This window comes from Neomonachus schauinslandi, chromosome 2 (genome assembly GCF_002201575.2).
Source record: "Neomonachus schauinslandi chromosome 2, ASM220157v2, whole genome shotgun sequence".
Classification (NCBI taxonomy): domain Eukaryota; kingdom Metazoa; phylum Chordata; class Mammalia; order Carnivora; family Phocidae; genus Neomonachus; species Neomonachus schauinslandi.
Genome location: NC_058404.1, coordinates 182,377,847 through 182,398,335, shown reverse-complemented (window position 1 = coordinate 182,398,335; position 20,489 = coordinate 182,377,847). Strand labels below are relative to the sequence as shown.

Here is a 20,489-nt window from a genome sequence, read left to right as displayed (position 1 = left end):
CAGGAGCTTCAGGTTAATGGGGAGATGGACAATAAAAAGATAATTTCAATATGATGTGATTCTATGCTTTGTAGAGGTTTATAAAAGGTAATACATATAGCATATAAAGTTGTTTCCATTAGCCCAGAATATCAAGGAAGGCATCCCAGAAGGCCTAGTATCTTGGGTGAGTTTTGAAGGAAATCTGAGATTGGGGTGCAGGTCTACTGATATTGAATGAAAAATAGTACAGAGCAGTGAAATAGAAAATGAATGTTCAGAGTTCTGTTTCTGTGCCTTATCATGTCTTAGCATAAGTAAAATTCACCACTGTGATTACAGAAGCTAATATTGACATGTTTATTGGATCTAGGTCCCTTCTGTAGTATGAAGGGACTTTTCCTCTTTAGTCATTAAAAATTGGAAAAATAATTGAAGTGCTTTTTAAAAGTATATGTAAAAACCAAGTTTAGTTAAAAATTGAAGTATAACATCAGTTATTTAAAATCAATACAAAAATGAAATGACTACATGTTAGGCTGGATAACTGTCTTATGAGGGGCAGAAATAAATCACTAACTTAAATAATAATATAATTATGAAGGATTAAAACTAATTCCATCTTTTTTTTTTTTTAAGATTTTATTTATTCATTCGACAGAGAGACACAGAGAGAAAGGGAACACAAGCGGGGAAGCGGGAGAGGGAGAAGCAGGCTTCCCACAGAGCAGGGAGCCCGATGTGGGGCTCGATCCCAGGACCCTGGGATCATGATCCGAGCTGAAGGCAGACGCTTAACCGACTGAGCCGCTCAGGCGCCCCAAAACTAATTCCATCTTTTAAAGGAGAAGGAAGTTTGGTTTTAGCAATTAGAATAATAACAAAATACTGAGGCAAATATTAATAGAAATATTTAATTACTTAGGGAATAAAAATAATGTGAATATATGGGGTTGTTATATATTTAAAAAATAACAGACAAACATGATAACTTTCCCTAGACATTACTAGATAAGTGGAGGAAGTCTGGAGAATAAATCTAATTTGTTCTTAGTTTAGCAGAACACTTGAAAGTCTAATTTTACTTAAAAATTAATTTAAGTTGTTTTGGATATTTGCAGTGTTTAGTTGATTAAAAGCGAAGTGAAGTACAGTACCATAGAAAACAGGTAGAGAATCATACTGGGAATTTTAGACAATGAATTTAGAAGATAAAATTGTTGAGTTCTACACATACTGTGTGGGTATGTTTCAGGAAAGATTTGAATGTTACTAGTTCTTTACTCAAAAGTATAATTATCATGTCTTACTTTACTTAGTTTACTTACTTTACTTACTATTACTTAAAAAAGCAAAATTTGACTAACACATTACTCTTGAAAAGTTCAATAATATCATCTTCTTTTTAAGATATTTGAAGGAAGCAAAGATTCATTTTTCATTGTGATTTTTATGTAAGCTTACATTTGGAGGAGGCTGATTTTTTTTGATACTGTGTAGCAAAGCCTGAGATGTATGTTAATTCTATGTGTGTTATTTTTCAGAAAGAATTCTTTGTAGAACTCGGCTTAACTACAGGACAGCTGGGTATAGATGATTCTACACAAGTGCCTCCTGGTGAGTGTTTCTTCCATACAGCAGATAATTAATGATAAATGAGAGTGAGTTGAAGGCTCATCTTGTCATTTCCAAATTAATCTAGTAACTTTTTATGTCTGAAAACTAAGCATACTTTTTGATTACTCCTTGATTACTGTTAATTATTGAATAGAATTCTGTATGTTATAATTATCAGAATTCAACTAGATTTTGTCTTTTTATTTGAAGGTCTTTAATTTTGAAAAGTCATTTAACATACTTAAGTCATTTTGTTGGTAAAATTGTCACTGGCAGCACTCATATTTTCATTTACTGGCCATTACCATCTATTTTTATTACTGTTTGTATCACCAAGTTAATTATATACATATATTCTACCTTGTATAAACTTAGGCTATAAAATTAGTGTCTTTTAAATCTTAACCAAACAGAACATTTCCCCAGCTTTTCTCCTTTTGTGCATAAATACAATGTGTTTTTCATAAAAGACCAGATTAGTATTTAGCTATAATAAACAAGAAGTAAAAATTGACTTAAAATATGGAGGCCTATATTGTAGTGGAATTGTTCTAGTCTCTCCTCCACCACTGGCTAGCTATGTGACTTGGACAAGTCACTTCACATTTCTGGACTTGTTTCTTTCTCTATAAAATAAGGAAGTTGGCTATTTCTTATTAATAATAATAGTAAATATAATAAAATCATTGAGTACATACTATATGTTACATGTGTATTATCTCATTTTAACCCCAGCAGCTCTAGGAGGTATGTACTATTACCATTTTTAAAACTTTATTAATGTATAATGCATATAGAAAAGTACAGGGGAGGCTGCCTGGCTAAATTGGTAGAGAGTGTGACTTCGATCTCTGGATTGTGAGTTTGAGCCCCAAGTTGGGTGTAGAGATTATATTTTTTAAAAAAAGGAAAAATACATATATCCTAAGAGAATGGCTCATTGAATTTTTATGAATTGGACACACCTATTAAAATACCATCCAGATCAATAAACTGAAGGCCCCTTCTACCCTCTTTCAATCTTTATTTCCTTTGTCAAAGATAACCACTATTCTGATTTCTAGCAGTATAGATTAATTTTGCCAGTTCTTGAACTTCATATGAATGGAAGCATATAGTATGTACCCTTTGATGTTTGACTTCTTTTATTCCACATTATGTTTCTGAGATTCAGCCGTATTGTATGTATTTGTGGGCAATTTTTTTGCATTATAATGTTCTACTGTATTGATATACCACACATTTATTTATTCATTCTGCTGTTGATGAGTATTTGGGAAGTTTCAAGTTTGGGGTATAACAAATAAGGCTGCTATGAACATCCTAGTATGTTTCTTTTGGTGAGCATATGTATACTCCACTGTTGAGTATACACCTGGGAAGACAATTTCTCTCTCCTGGGGTTTGCATAAGTTCGGCTTTAGTAGATAATTTCCAAAGAATTTTCAAAAACCGTAGTACCAGTTTACACTTCCACCAACAAGGTATGAGAGTAGAAGTTGTCCTATATGTTTCCTAATGCTTGATGTATGCCATCTTCTTTGTAGTCATTCTGGTGGCATATAGTTAACACTACATTGTGGCTTTAATTTTCTAGTGTCATGTGAGATGTAAGTATTACTACCATTTTAAAGTTGAAGAAGTGGAGATGTTAAGTAACTTGCCCAAGGTCACAAAGCTAGTAAGTGCTAGAACCAAGATTCAAAACTAAACAGTCTGCCTCCAAAGTCTGCCATTATATGCTGCCTCCCCTCCTAGCCCCTTTGATAGTCCTTTTTTATTTTATAAGAAGATATCAGATATCTTACAGAAGAAGATACTGCTATGGTTTAGATGTTTTTGTCCTGAACTATTTTGAAGTTCTAATCCCCTAGGTGATGGTATTAGGTGGAGCCTCAGGAAAGTGATTAGGTCAGGAGGGTGGTGCACTCACGCATAAGATCAGCACCCTTGTGAAAGAGCTCTCTAGCTCCTTCCACCATGTGAGGACACAGAGAAGAGGCAGGAGTCTGCAAACCAGAAGAGGGCATTCACCAGAGCCCAACCATACTGGCGCCCTGATCTTAGACTTCCAGTCCCCAAAGCTGTAAGAAATACATTTCTGTTGTTTATAACCCAGTCTGTGGGTGTTTTATTATCATAATCTGAACAGACTAAGACAGGTATCTTCTATTTCTGTTCATGGCCAGTGATAGCCATATATATAACAAAAGGAAAAGAAAATAATAATAATACAACCTTGAATGATATTTATGTTTTTCATTTTTGAAATAACCCATGAGAATTGCTTAATATTATTCTAAATCCTGTAGTAGCTATGCTTTAGAAAGCCTAATTGTTTTCTTAATCTGGAGTATAGTTCTTTCTTCTTTGATTCACTTGTGACACAACAAATGTGAGACCCTGCTAAGGGCCAGAGACTAGTGAACACAAAGATATGACATAATCTTTACTCTTGGTGAAGATATAATGGAAAGTAAGATTCAGATAAGAATCAGTGTAGTATTTGCTATTATTACATACAAGGCATACAAGGGACAGTTGGAGCAGAGGAAGGAACACTACATCTGCTAGAGGAGGCTGATAGTCTCTTTAGTTGATGCAGTTGTTTTTATTCTCTACTCCTCAAAGCAGGACTGCTAGAAATTGGGAGGAGGGAATCAAGTGCCAAGATGGTCACCAGGTTGCCAGGGGACCCAGGCTCTACTTACCCAGACAGTCACATGTAAGTTCATGGCCCTTAACACATGGTTATCCCATTCATTAGAAAAGGCAAACTAATCACTGTTGTAGAATCTAACAAATCCAATTAATAGCTCCTCCTTTCTCAGCTGGTGGGAAGAAAGAGGAAGAAAGGAAATTGAAAAAATGATTTTCTCTGGGATGGGGAGAAGAGCTACAATCTTTCCCTCTCATAGTTTCATAATCTTTTTTTTTTTTGCTCTAATTTTTGAATAACATTTATAGTAGTATAATGTGCATACTGAAGAGGACACAAATCCTAAGTATACAGATCAGTGAATTTTTATGAAGTGAAAACACTTGTGAACCCTCTGACTAGATCAAGAAATAGAGTATTACCAGCATCCCAGAAGCCTCCAAGTACAATTCTAGACTCTACCACCTCCATGGGTAACAACTATACTGACTTCTAACATCATAGGTTAGTTTTGCCTATTTTTTACTTTATAGATATGGGATCATACAGTTGATGATTTCTACTATTGATGGTCATTTGAGTTGTTCCCACTATTTGGTTATTACCAGTAATGCTGCCATGATATTCTAGTATATGTCCCCTGGGGCACATATGCATGCATTAAGGTGTATCCCTGAGAGTAAATTGCTAATTGTCCTAGGATGTGCATCCATTCAGTGTTAGTAGGTGCTGCCAGTTTTCCAAGTGGCTGCACTATTTACATTCCCACCACCTTCGTCTGAAAAGTTCATTTGCTTCATTTCCTTTGAATGTAGAATTGCCCGTTTTTCATTTTACCATTACAATGGTGTGTATTTCATAATGGTTTTAATTGCATTTCTCTGATGACTAATATGGTTGAGCCTCTTTCCATAACTTTACTGGTCCTTTGGGTCTCCTCTTTTGTAAAGAACCTGTTCACATGTTTTGCCTATTGTGTCAGATAGTTGTCTGTCTTTCCCAGGAGTTCTTTAAAGGTTCTAGATACAAGTCCTTTGCCAGGTATATGTATTGCAGATATATTCTCCCACTCTGCGACTTACCTTTTCACTCTCCATGGTGTCTTTTGATGAATAGAAGTTTTTTCTTTTTTTAATGTGATTTAGTTTATCGAGTCTTTTCCCAGTATGATTGGTACTTTAAAAGCAAATCTTTGGGATGCCTAGGTGGCTCAATCAGTTAAGCACCTGACTCTTGATTTTGGCTCAGGTCATGATCTCCAGGGTCATGGGATCCAGCCCCACACTGGGCTCCGCACTCAGTATGGAGTCTGTTTGAGATTTTCTCTCTCCCTCTCCCTCTGCCCCTCCCCCTGCTCTCTTGCGCTCGTGTGCTCTCTCTTTCTCTCTCTCAAAATGAATAAATAAATAAAATCTTTTTAAAAAAAGCGCAAATCTTTCTTTCTCCCATATAATCTTTTAAAATGGCATTTGTATAGTGAAATTTTACCTATAATAGCATTAAGGCTTTTTTCAGCTATGCTTTCATAGCAGATTAGAGAGCAGAAGTAGGGTTTTGCAAATGAAGCTGTCAAGATGAGTAGACATTTTTCTGTTGTGAAAAGATATTCTGTTTTAACAAAGGAAAATTATCAGTTTTTTCTTCTGATTAAATGTACTTATTTTTAATTTCCATAAACTTTAAACAACTTAGAAAAAAGATTTTTCTACATACAAAGGTACATATTCTTGTAGTTCTCTATAGAGCCAATCAGCTTTAAAACAGTATCAATAGCAGAAAAAATATACCTAATATTGTTCTAAACGTGGTTGATCATATTTGTGTCTAATAATTTTATTTTATCATTTTTAGAACTTTTTGAAAATGAGCATGTACGTATTGGGCAAAAAGGTAAGCTTTTGATTATACTTATACTTTCTGAAAATGAAACAGTCTGAAGTAAATGTCTGCATTCTATACCTCCAACTGAAATTCAGTCTCTAAAAAGTTAAAAATCTAAAAAAGAGTAATATTTAGTTGTGTAGTTAATATAATGGGAATCTTTATAAAGAGGAGAAATGCATCATTTTGGCTTCATCAATAAATGTTAGATAAAGAAGTACACAGATGGTTCACTAAAAAGGAAATAATAAATGCAGACACACATTCTTCAAGAATGTTAGCTTACTCCATTCAGCAATAGAATTTCATTTTAAAATCAAAGAGGCAGGCTCTCTCTTTGATGCACCGACACACTTCTCATTAGTGTTAATGGGAATATGCCCTTGCATCAGGAGAAACTATAACTTTCATGCTTCTCGATGACCGTTCACAATGGTAAGACTTAATAGCCAAAGCAGCTCTTAGTGTTCCAGGGAATAATTTTTCCCTACCTTTTGAAGATTCTTTTCCTTGTTTTTATAAATCTTGTTTTGTCTTTGAAATACGAAGTGCAGGTAAGTCTTTGGATCACAAAGTACCTTCTATGGCAATTGTACTGTCATGTTCTAAACTCCCTAGTTCAATTTTTCAAGATCATATTTATTCAAGACTTCATCATTTTTCCCTCATATGTTTGACATTTGCATTAAACACAATTGCAAATTAAAGAATATGTCTCATCTCTTTTTATTTTATATGATCCCTTTATTTCTTTAGGTTATGTCATTTTCATTTAGTATAAGCTTTTATTTTTCCCTTTTAAGAAGAAAATAATAAGAAAACTTATGTTAGATAAATACCAGCAGTTGTCTGATATATCTTTTTTTTGCTTTTTTTGTTTTGTTTTGTTTGTTTGTTTTGGGAGAGCCTTTATTTCCAGACTTAATAGTTGGTATTTTCATTAAAGAAAATAAAAATGAAAATGAAAGCAAAAGGATAATATATTAATTTTGTGAACTTGGCTGCTTACAAATAGTTTTTGGCCTTCTTAAAGGTTATTAGATCTTTTATTTTTTACCTCTTTTTAAAAAAAAAAATCTCTCTTTTCTGTTGATTTTGGCAGATAGCTAGGAAGTCATCTAATAAATTAGATATCTTACATCCTTCATAATTCCTTTTTTCTTTTTTTTATATTATGTTCAATTAGCCACCATATGTTACATCATTAGTTTTTGATGTAGTGTTCAATGATTCATTAGTTGCATATAACACCCAGGGCACATCACCTTTATAATTCTTAACCATAATACTTCAAATACCATACTACTTCCAAATACTAGAACATTCATGACTTAGAGAATATGCATAAGAAATTTGAGGGGTTTTTTTGTTTTGTTTTGTTTTGTTTTTTAAAGATTTTATTTATTTATTTGAGACAGAATGAGATAGAGAGCATGAGAGGGGGGAGGGTCAGAGGGAGAAGCAGACTCCCTGCTGAGCAGGGAGCCCGATGCGGGACTCGATCCTGGGACTCCAGGATCATGACCTGAGCCGAAGGCAGTCGCTTAACCAACTGAGCCACCCAGGCGCCCAGAAATTTGAGTTTTTTGTAAATATGACTTTACATGATCATGGAACCCAAAGATTATATATATATATATATATATATGTGCAGCTATAGTTAAAGCAAAGTGATTTCCAGATACTTACATTAAAAACTTTTACCAGATTAGGTAGAAGGTGGGGGAATTTAAGGCTTGACACGGATAGGGCTGTAAACAGGGCCACATCAAAATTCAGAGAGTAAAAGAAGGTTGTCCAGACGTGATGTAATGTTAGATATAAGATGAAATGTTAGCTTCCCCAAAGATATTTTAATTAAGGATTTCAGTGTTATTTCTTACATTATGAATTTTCTAATGAGATCTTTCTACACTTCTGACAGTTCTAGCAGAACAAGATGGTGCAGCTGCTCAACAGTATATCCGACAAGGAAGCCCCACAGCACTGAGAGCAGACTTATGGGCTCTCATTTTGAATATTTCCAGTCAACCGGAGGTAAGAAGGAGAAAAGATGGGCCAGATTTGAGCTATTAATATTTATTCTTCAACGACCAGTTACTCAAAATAGAAATACTTTTGTTTCTTTTTTTCTCTACTTTGGTTTCTTAGTCTAATGTATTTACCCCCTTTTTTTATTTTCAAAGTCACTATAGTTTTGAGTTCCAAGACAAGATTAACAGAATTTAATCACTGTGTGCTTAACATAGAAGTTTTTGTTATTGATAATTAGTTGGATACTTTAAACTTACAGGTGCAAAAACCAGTAAATAAAATTGTAAGAAATGGAGTCCGCCAGTGGAGGTCAGTGAAGACATCTGGTAGAACTGTGTTGTTAGAATAGGGAGAAATAAAGAAGGACCACCCCACCCAGTATATGTGAATGAGCCCTTTCTCCCTACAGTTACTTTTGAAACATGCACTATTTTTATGGTTCTAAAAATTGACATATTATATGGGAATATTATTTTTCTAAGTATAGAAACATTTTATTTTAGGAAATATAATGAATATGAAGAGAAATCACCAACAGACAGGTAATAGATTCAATAAGGAAAAATGATATAAGACATTGATTCCTTTTGAAAAAAAATTTTACTTTTTTTGCTTTAAGCCCATTGATTATATAATCCATCCACTTAAAGATTTTAATAAATAGCAAACTGATACTTCCCTAGCCTAGTCCTTGAAAGCATGGGTGTTGGAATCATATGGACCTGGTTTCAACTCCTAGCTTTCTCAACTTATTTGAAATGAGTCATTGAGCAAGTTAAATTTCTTGAAACCTCAATTTACCCATTCTTAAATATAGGTAATAATGTTTATATCATAGAGTGGTTGTGATTAAATGAAATGATGTATGTTAGTCTTCTACCATAGTGCCTGACACAAATGGTCACCGTTAATGGTAGTAATAAAATAATACTTACATGTTGCATTTATTATGTTACAACTTAATTATAATTTATAATAATGCAGTTTTTAAGAAAATTAAATATTATATTAAAAACTACACCTCTAACCTTTGCAAATTATATACTTGTGTGCTTGTGTATATATGTATGTTTTAAATCTCTGTGATCAGCACTGTGAAAAATCACTTCCTTTTTGAAAGAATAAACATTGTGATTTATTTCAGAGAAGTTTTAGACCAACTGATATTGCTGATTTTTTTTTTTTTTAGAGATTTTATTTATTTACTTGACAGAGAGAGAGAAAGCAAGAGAGGGAACAGAAGCAGGGGGAGCAGGAGAGGGAGAAGCAGACTTCCGGCTGAGCAGGGAGCCCGATGCGGGGCTCGATCCCAGGACCCCGGGATCATGCCCGGAGCGGAAGGCAGACGCTTAAGGACTGAGCCACCCAGGCGCCCCAGATATTGCTGATCTTTTGTGGTGACACTAGAAGTAACAGTTTACAGAATAGATGTTGAGTGTATATTGGGCATTTTTTGTGAGTGTATCAACTCTTGGAGAAGAGATGGTAACTCTTGTTCTGATCTAACCATGTAGATGACCTACCAAGTTCACTAACCAGGGGCTAGATTAACAAAATCTATCTCTTCAGAGGAACTAACTGCTGCTATTTTAGGAACAAACTTAGAATTTTTCCAGAAGTATCACCCTAGAATCAAAGTAGTAATCCCAGATAGTGATTGTTTATTATAATATACAAAGACAGTTTTTACACTTGAATTTTAGAGCTAATAGTCATCTTAATTTTTAAATGCAAAATGGCCAGTTTGTAAATAGAAATTAATATTATCAGAAAAGCAGTTTTGATTTTATTGAATCAAACACCTTCCATCGCTTACACTTATTTTCAGCTGTAAAAGTATGACCTCAACAAACTGGAACAAACAGTTCCAAATAATTGTTATAGGTAGTACATTAGAGGGAGGAGGGGGGAAGAAAGGGGGAATGGTTGCTTCTTATCAAGAATACTTTATCAGAACTTTTTGTTCAATTACTTTTCAGTCACTTAAACTACACATAGCATCATAATTAAGGAGTTAGAGAGATAAGTGGAATATTTCACATTTCACACCCATAAGGATATTTTTAAAAATCTTACCTCGACAGAAAGACTGGATATAATGCTTTAAGTTCCTAGTAATTAATTTATTTCACTAGAACATTACTAACTTTGATTTTTTTCTCTTACTAAGAAAATACATGATAAGTTTAAATGTATTGCTTTTATATATTTTCTTTTATGCAAATCTCTAGGTGTATATAAAAATATACATATTTAGTAAACATTATTCAGATTTTAAACATTTTTGCTTAATTTCAGTTTGCTAATTAAAGAATACAAAAAATTTCTCTATACTTTGCTCTAGGTACTCCCTTACTGATAAAATCGCCAGGACTAGTATTAATATTTAACATTTCCTTTAGTGAGTTCATAAGGTTCCCCACAACCTTACGCGGGTCCACAACAACTCCTGACCTTCCTAGGTTTTCGTGGTCAGCTCGTTAGTCTTCACAGTGCCTGTTTCTGACCTTCACTCGCCTCAGCACTTCTTTGCGGAGTCTTAGCGAAACACCTCACCTTCTCCTACCCAGAGAAAACAGAAATCATCCTAAGAAACTCATTCAGATTCCTTCTACCAAACCTGTAAACTTAACTGCATCAGCACCTGTTCTTGCCTCCTCTACTTTTGTAGCTAAACCTTCTGAAAGAAAAGTCTATGGTGGCAGCATCTACTTCCTTAAAATCATTAATCACTCAGTCTACCATAGTCTGGGGGTACACCCCACTACAGGACTATAACTGCCCTAGCTAAAGTCACCAAGGAACAGTGGACACATTTTAGTCTTTGCGTCTGCTGCGTTTGATACTCTTGCCTACTCCACCCTTGAAATATTGGTCTTTAGTTTGCCCTAGTTTCTTAGTTCTTCATTCTCTTGTTCTCCTTTTTTTGTGTGTGTCCATTTGGGTTCCTTTTTTAGACCTTAAGGGCTTGTATTTCTAAGAATACCATTTTGATCCTCTTTTCATTCTGTACATGTGTCCTGGACTGTCTCATCCATAAGTCACTTACTCCCTAATGGCTTTGACTCTGGGTTCAACCAAGCTCTCTCTTAAGCCTAAAACTTTTATTTCCAGTTGCCTACAGAACTCCAATATGTGGGGGTCCCTGGGTGGCTCAGTCAGTTAAGTGTCTGCCTTCGGCTCAGGTCCCGATCTCAGGGTCCTGGGGTGGAGCCCCACATTAGGCTCCCCGCTCAGTGGGGAGTTTGCTTGCCCCTCTTCCTCTGCCCTTCCCCCTGGCTCATGCTCTCTCTCTTTCAAATAAATAAGCAAAATCTTAAAGAACCCCAATATGTGTTCTGAAAGTATGCCAGACTCATGATGTCTAAAAGAAAAGGCATAATCTTTACCTCGATGTGTTTGTGGTCCTCCAAGAGATGCTCTATTGTCTCTCTGCACCACGCAGTTCTCTTCCTGAAAAAAACCTTCTCAGACTTTTGTCTGCGTGGAGACTCCTACTCATCTTTCAAACACAGCTTATTCCATCACCTTTTCTGAGAAGTTTTTCTAACATTCTCTCCCCTATCTTGTCTTCTCCCAGCTCCGTCACCGTTACAGCTAGATACTTCCTTCTCTTTTTCTCCCTTCATAACCAGGGCAGGAGCAAAGGCCTAAAGACAGAGAAAAATGTACCATACTTCTTACTTTATTTGGCTGCCACTTTTTCTATGTTGAGTGCCTGAGGACAGAGATTTTTTCCTCTTCACCATCTGTGAATGTCAGTATCTTGCATAGTGTCTAGAAGTTTAATGAACTGTAAAATGTTAGGAATGTTCTTTGAGATCTTTCATTTCCTGAGAGTACATTTCCTTTTTTTCTTTAGTTAAAGTAGTGTAAGTCTGCATAAAATACCAAACAAATATATATACTAAACTTTAAATATTCTCTGATACTAAAAATTTGGGCTACTTTGTTTTTCAGAGATTGCTTTTTATAATTATAATTTATTACTCTTAAATATCTATATTACTGGAGCTTATACAAAATATTCTTTAAGAATATCCTGTTATATTATTGGTAATCATTGCATTTTATAAATACTTATGTATTTTATAGAAAAAAATTAAGCTATTAATATAAAAATCATCCCCTATCACTATAACATTGTTATAATTTCAACTCTCCTATCCATGTTTTTCTTTCATTTTATATGGATAAATTACACTAAAAGTTATTGAAACCAAACACCATAGACTGGAATTGGGAAGACTAGTTCAGCCAATAGCCAGTTCTATAATGTTAGCTAAGGCAGTTAACTTGACCAGATCTCATTTTCTTAATGTGCAAATAAGGCAAATAGACTAGATATTTCAAAGGTCCCTTCTAGGTCTCAAATTGTCTGATATGCTTTTTTTTCTAGAATTAAAAGATTTTTGTTGGTAGCACTGTTAGATGTCAAGAGTTATAGATGTTCAGTTATTCACAGCATTTTGAAGACGTATTTCTTTATGGAAGCATACTGCACTACAATTAGAATTTTAATGACTTGCTTTTAATAAAATATTTATTAGCTTTCTAGCATTGGTCATGAAGGATGTTTATTAATTTACAATAAAAAGCATTACAAATTACTATTTAGAATAGCAATTAAAATGAAATTCCCTGTGGGAGGTGCCTGGTTGGCTCAGTTGTTAAGCATCTGCCTTCGGCTCAAGTCATGATCCCAGAGTCCTGGGATCTAGGCCCACATCAGGCTCCCTGCTCCATGGGAAGCCTGCTTCTCCCAGTCCCACTCACCCCTGCTTGTGTTCTCTCTCTCACTATGTCTCTCTCTGTCAAATAAATAAAATCTTCAAAAAAAAAAAAAAAAAGAATTCCCACAGGGAATTTCTGAATTATAGGCAATAATATAGATGTGAATACATGTTTGCAGTATATATTACCTAAAGAAATATTTTCTTTGATTTAACTTCACTTTTTTATGTTAATATAAATATAAACCCAACATTTTTTTTTTTTTTTAAGATTTTATTTATTTGACAGAGAGAGCGAGAGCAGGAACACAAGCAGGGGGAGTGAGAGAGGGGGAAGCAGGCTTCCCGCCGAGCAGGGAGCCCGATGCGGGACTCGATCCCGGGACCCCAGGATCATGACCTGAGCCAAAAGCAGACGCTTAATGACTGAGCCCCCCAGGTGCCCTAAACCCAACATTTTAAAATAGCAAATTAAATAAATAATAAATTGAAATCACTCAGGGTGCCTGGGAGGCCCAGTCGATTAAGCATCCAACTCTCGGTTTCAGCTCAGGTCAGGATCTCAGGGTTGTGAAATCAAGCGCTGCGTGGGGCTCTGCGCTCCACAGGGAGTCTGCTTGAGATCCTCTCCCTCTGCCCCTTCCCTACTCATGCATGTGCATACTCTCTCTAAGACAAGTAAACAAATCTTTAAAAAATATAAAAATAAATTAAAATCACTCAAATCACTCAAACTAAAATTAAGACTTGATTTTTTTAGAGCAATTTTAGGTTTATAGCAAAACTGATAGGAAGGTGCAGAGATCTCTCATATACCTGCTGTGCCCCACACATAGATTATCTCCCCAGCTGTCAACGTCCCCCACCAGAGTGGTACATTTGCTACAATTGATGAACTTTTATGTTGACATATCATAATCACCCAAAATCCAGTGTTCACCTTAGGGTTCGTCTTGGTGTTGTACATTCTAAGGGTTTCGACAAATGTATAATGACAGGTATCTATCCTTATAGTATCATACAGAAGATTTTCACTGCCCTAAAATTCCTCTGTGCTCCACTTATTCATCTCTTCCCCTCCAACATGCTAGCAATTACTGATCTTTTTACTGTCTACATAATTATGCCTTTTCCAGAGTGTCACATAGTTGGAATCATATATTATGCAGCCTTTTCAGATTGACTTCTTTCACATAGTAATATGCATTTAAAGTTCCTCCATGTCTTTTCATGACTTGATGGTTCATTTCTTTTTAGTGCTGAATAATATTCCATTGTCTGGATATACCACAGTTTATCCATTAACCTGCTGAAGGACAACTTTTGGCAACTATGAATAAAGCTGCTATAAACATGAGTGTGCAAGTTTTTATGTGGACATAAATTTTCAACTCCTTTGGGTAAATACCAAGGAGCAAGATTGCTGGATTGTATGGTAACAGAATGTTTAGTCTTGTAAGAAACCACTAAATTGTCTTCCAAAGGGACTCTACCATTCTGCACTGCAACCAGCAATGGACACGAGTTCCTTTTGCTCCACCTCCACCAGCATTTAGTATTGTCAGTGTTCCAGGTTTGGGCCATTCTAGTAGGTGTGTAGTGGTATTTTGTTGTTTTAATTTGCATTTCCCTGATGACATATGATGTGGAGCATCTTTTCATATCCTCGTTTGACATCTGTACATCTTCTTTGTTGAGGTGTCTGTAAAGGTCTGTTAAGCTCTTTAGCCCATTTTTTAATTGAGTTGTTTGTTTTCTTATTGTTGAGTTTTAAGAGTTCTTTGTATATTTTGGATAACAGTTCTTTATCAGATGTATCTTTTACAAATATTTTCTCCTGGTCTGTGGCTTGTTTTCTCATTCTCTTGACGTTGTCTTTTGCAGAGCACAAGTGTTTAATTTTAATGCAGCAAGCTTATCCATTATTTCTTTTTATGAATCATGTCTTTAGTATTATATCTACAAAGGCATCACCACATCTAAGGTCATCTCAGTTTTCTCCTGTTATCTCCTATGAGTTTTATAGTTTTGCACTTTACACTTAGGTCTGTAATCCATTTTGAGTTAATTTTTATGAAGGGTGTGAAGTCTGTATCTAGATTAATTTTTTTGTATGTGGATGTCCACTTACTCCATCATTTTTTGTAAAGACTGTTTTCTGTTTTTTTTACTCCCTCATATTTCCTTTGCTCTTTTTATCAAAGATCAGTTGACTATATTTATGTGGGTCTATTTCTGGGATCTGTATTTTGTCCCATTGATTTATTGGTCTGTTCTTTTGCCAGTACCACACTGCCTTGATTACTATAGTTTTATAGTAGGTCTTGAAGTTCAGTAATATCAGCCCTCCAATTTTGTTCTTCTTCAATATTGTATTGGTTATTCAGTGTCTTTTACCTCTTTATATAAACTTTAAAATCTCCTCCTTCTCCTTCAATATTGTGTTGGCTATTTTGGGTTTTACCTCTTGATACAGACTTTAGAATCAGTTTATCAATATTCACAAAATAATTGTCTGGGATTTTGATTGGGATTGCATTGAATCTATAAATCAAGTTAGGAAGAATGCACGTCTTGAATCTTGACAATACTGAACATGGAATATCTCTCCACTTATTCAGTTTTTCTTTGATTTCATTCATCAGAATTTTGTGGTTTTGCTCATATAGATCTTATACATATTTTGTTAGATTTTTACCTAAGTTGAAATTATTCTTTGGGGGGGCTAATGTATATGATATTGTGTTTTTAATTTCAAATTCCCCTTGTTCATTTCTTGTATATATGAAAGTGATTGGCTTTTGTATATTAACATTTTAATCTTGCAACCTTGCTATAATTGCTTATTAGATCCAGGAGGGTTTTTTGTCAAATCTTTTGGATTTTCAACATAGACAGTCATATCATTTGCAAACAAAGACAGTTTTATTTCTTCATTGTCAATCTGTGTACCTTTTATTTCCTTTTCTTGTCTTACTGTACTAGCTAGAACTTCCATCATGATATTGAAAATGGTGGTGAGAGGCAACACCCTTGCCTTGCACTTAATTTTAGGGGGAAAACTTTGAGTTTCTCAGCATAAGGATTAACATTAGCTATAAGTTTTTTGTAGATATTCTTGTTGAGGAAGTTGAGGAAGTTCCCCCTCTAATTCTAATTTATGAGAGTTTTTATTATAAATGGGTGTTGGATTTTATCAAATGCTTTCCTTTATCTATTGATTTAATCCTGTTTTTTTTTCTTTTTAACCCATTGATGTGATAGATTACATTAACTGATTTTCGAATGTTGAACCAGCTTTAAAGACCTGTGGTAAATCCCATGTGGTCACGGTGTACAATTCTTTCTATACGTTATTGGATTCAGTTTTGCTAATATTTTGTTGAGGATTTTTATTTTTTTTTGTCTCCATGAGTGATATTGGTCTGTATTTTTCTTTTCTTGTGTTATTTTTGTCTGTCTTTGGTATTAGGGTAATGTTGACCTTGTAGAATGAGTTAAGAAGTATTCCCCCGCTTCTGTTTTCTGACAGAGATTGTAGAGGATTGGTAGAATTTCTTTCTTAAACGTTTGGTAGTGAACCCCTCTGGGCTTAGTACTGTCTGTTTTGGAAGGTTATCCATCATTGAATCAATTACTTTAACAGTTATAGGCCTATTCAGGTTGTCAATTTCTTTTTGTGTGAATTTTGGCAAGTTGTGTTGTTCATATAATTGGTCCATGTCACCTAGGTTATCAAATTTGTGGGTATACAGTTGTTTATAGTATTCCTTTATTATCCTTTTAATGTTCACAGGATCTGTAGTGATGTCCTCACATGCATTTCTAATATTAGTGGTTTGTGTCATCTTTTTTCCTTAGTTAGCCTGGCTAGAGGTTCATCAGCTTTATTGATCTTTTCAAAGAACCAGCTTTTTTTTTCTAAAGAGTTTATTTAGAGAGAGAGAGAGCATGTGCATGCACACATGTGAGAGGGGGAGGGGTAGAGGGGAAGGGAGGGAGAATCTCAAGCAGACTCCCCACTGAGTGCAGAGCCCAACATGGGGCTCGATCCCATGACTGTGAGATCATGACCTGAGCTGAAACCAAGAGTTGGATGCTTAGCCGCCTGAGCCACCCAGGTGCCCCAGAACCAGTTTGATTTTGATGATTTTTCTCTACTGATTTTCTGTTTTCAGTTTCATTTATTTCTGCTCTAAATATTATGATTACTTTTTTCTGCTTACTTTGGATTTAATTTGCTTTTCTTTTTCTAGTTTCCTAAGGTAGAAACTTAGATTATTGATTTTAGATTTTTGTTTTCTAATATATTCATTCAATGCTTTTATAAATTTATCTTTAAGCACTACTTTCAGTGCATCCCACAAATTTTCATAAGTTGTTTTCATTTTCATTTAGTTCAAAATATTTTAAATTTATCTTGAGAGTTCTTATTTGACCCATGTGAATGTTGTTTAATGTTCAAGTATTCAGTCATTGTCCAGTTATCTTTCTGTTACTGGTTTCTAGTTTAATTCCATTGTGATCTGAGAGCAGATGTTGTGTGATTTTCATTCTTTTAAATTTGTTTAGGATGTTTTATGACCCAGAATTGGTCTGTCTTGGTAAATGTTCCATGTGAGCTTGAGAAGCATGTATATTCTGCTATTGTTGGATGAAGTAATGTATAGATGTCCATTATATCCAGTTAATGGTGTTGTGTTCAACTTTATCCTTTACTGATTTTCTACCCGCTGTATCAGTCCATTTCTGATAGAGAAGTAATAAAGTTTTATTTCAATTGGAAATGTATGGTTTATTTAATAAATAATGCTGATAATTAACCATCTTCCTGAAAGAAAACAGACCTTTTGCTTATGACATATAAAAATAAGCTTCAGGTAGATTATAAGTATTTAAATAAAAAATATCAATTTTAGAAAAAAATAGAAAAATATTTGTATAAACATGTGGTAGGATAGCCTTACCTAAGGCAAGCAAGAAAACCCAAAGCCGTAAGGAATTTTTATTTTGTTATTTATTTTTTTTAAGATTTTTTTTTTTTTTTTTACAGAGAGAGCGACAGCGAGAGAAGGAACACAAGCAGGTGGAGTGGGAGAGGGAGAAGCAGGCTTTCTACCGAGTAGAGAGCCTGACATGGGGCTCGATCCTAGGACCCCGGGATCATGACCTGAGCTGAAGGCAGATGCTTAATGACTGAGCCACCCAGGTGCCCTGCCATAAGGAATTTTTAAAAAATTTGTCAGTGTATGCCCTAAATAAGAATCAAACAACACTTCTTTTTTTTTTTTGAAGAAAAGGTATTTGTAATACAAATGGCAAAGGGTTAATTCCTCACTGTAAATAGCCCAACAAATTAATAATATAAATAAAATCTAATAGAAAAATAGGTAAATGTTATGAAAGGCAAATCATTGAAGTATAAATTCAAATGCCCCATAAGCATATGAGAGGATGTTCAACTTTATTGATATTTGGGAAAGTGCAAATTAACACAACAGTAAGACCATATTTTTCATCCATGAGAAAATTAAAAGAGGTGAGGATATAGGTAAGTTTTTGCTCTCATGTCTTGCTGGTAGGAATTTGAATTGATGATTTTTGGAAAATGATCAGGCAAGTTGTAGTCCAGCTAATATATATATATATTAGAATATATATATTTATATATATATATAAAACCTTCAGCCCATGTTCCTTCCTTTGCCAGTGTATCCCATAGATACAAAAGCACATGTGTATAAGGATATCTATTACAGTGTTACTTGTAGTGACAAGCAACTTCCGTATCTATCTGTAGGAGAATGATTAAATAAATGGTGATCTCTCTATGGCAGAGCTTTAAAAATATAAAGCATATGTAGCTATCAAGAAGAAAGATAGATGTATACCTATTAACATAGAGGGATGACCATGCTATATAGCTAAGTTAGAGAAGCTGAATAATGAGTATAGTATGATTCCAGTTTATGTTTAAAAAATGACAACTAAAACCCCTACATATAAGTATATATTTACACAAGCATGGAGAAAGTTATAGAAGAATACAAATTATAAATAATGTTACAAATACAAATAACATTAGTTTCTTTGGGAAGGCAGAATGGGAAAAGGAAGGATTATTACCTTTTTCTTTATCCAGCTTTAGATTCTTTTACTTCTTTAATAGTCACATATCAGTTTGTGATTTTAAATTTATTTGATTTTTTTTAATTTATTTTTTTATTCTTATGTTAATCCCCATACATTACATCATTAGTTTTAGATGAAGTGTTCCATGTTTCATTGTTTGTGCATAACACCCAGTGCTCCATGCAGAATGTGCCCTCCTCAATACCCACCACCAGGCTAACCCATCCTCCCATTTTTTAAAAGAGGCATACCTCTAAACTTACCAGCTTTTCCACTCTAATGTTTGCTAGAAAACATTAAAGTATAATACTAGGCTCTTTGTCAGTTGTCAAGGATTGGTATTTGAATTAGGTACTGTTCCTGTCTTTAAGAATGTTCTTTTATGGGGTGCCTGGGTGGCTCAGTCGTTAAGTGTCTGTCTTTGGCTCGGGTCATGATCCCAGGGTCCTGGGGTCGAGCCCCACATCGGGCTCCCTGCTCAGCAGGAAGCCTACTTCTCCCTCTCCCTCCCCCCCTGCTTGTGTTCCTGCTCTCACTATCTGTCTCTCTGTCAAATAAATAAATAAAATCTTAAAAAAAAAATGTTCTTTTATTCTAGTGAGAGAAATGGATTCAATAGATGCAATGGAAGTTAAAATAAAATAATTTTGCCTTAGTTGAGAAATCAAAACATCATAAATAAGAGCAAAGTAAGGCTTTTTTATTAAAATTAAAATGACTAAAAATAGCCAGTAAATCTCCAGATTATCTTTAGGCAAAGAGCACTTTGACCCAAACCAAAGAACTGTGCATTAAGCATCTTTCCAGATTAAGAAATCATATTTCAGGAAACATAGGGTCGGACACCATCCTGCCAAAGCAGCTGTTCACAACAGATATTCTTTGTCCCACATGACCCTTCCCCTCACCTCTTCCTTGTCTGAGGCAGAGTCTTCAGAAAGAGTCTTACGGATTGGTGTGTACCAGGGGAGCCAAGCAGTGTTTGCAGATGGGCAGAAGCCAGGGCTGAAAGTGCCCGGAAGATGTTTGGAGGCATTGGGAGGAACGCAAGAGCCAGCTAAAGCAATGAGATGGTATTTCCATCTGTCTTTAAGACAACTATTATCCCCTTGATCCTTACCTTCATTCTATATTTTGAATGCCTGACCAACTATTAACCTGATGCTTAACTGGATTATAGTCTCAAATCCCTCCTCCCTCTTTCCTTCCCTCTTTCCCTATTTTTCCTTTTTCCTTTTTTCTCTCCTTTCCATCTCCCCTCTCTATCTTCTATGTCTTACTCTCTATTAAATTAAACAGCCTAATCTTTTCACTATGTACCATTAATCAGATTTTATGGTGTTATGGGATCATATTCTAATATTAAAAAAACCTGACTTCTTCATATGCTATGTTGCCGGAGTCCAACTCCAGCCAGGGTGGGTCTCTCGTAGGAAAGGACGGCGTCGGCGAAT

The 20,489-nt window shown here is 34.9% G+C and overlaps 1 protein-coding gene across 2 annotated transcripts in view; it reads left to right on the top strand.

Moving 5' to 3' along the window:
- The window catches only part of TBC1D19 (TBC1 domain family member 19), a 158,748-nt gene that overhangs the window by 68,494 nt on the left and 69,765 nt on the right, over nt 1-20,489 (top strand). For both annotated transcript variants that reach the window (XM_021679417.1, XM_044912758.1), the window contains 3 exons: nt 1,524-1,596; nt 6,107-6,145; nt 8,061-8,173. In XM_021679417.1, the coding sequence (XP_021535092.1) occupies nt 1,524-1,596; nt 6,107-6,145; nt 8,061-8,173 (225 nt within the window). The remainder of the gene's footprint in view (nt 1-1,523; nt 1,597-6,106; nt 6,146-8,060; nt 8,174-20,489) is intronic.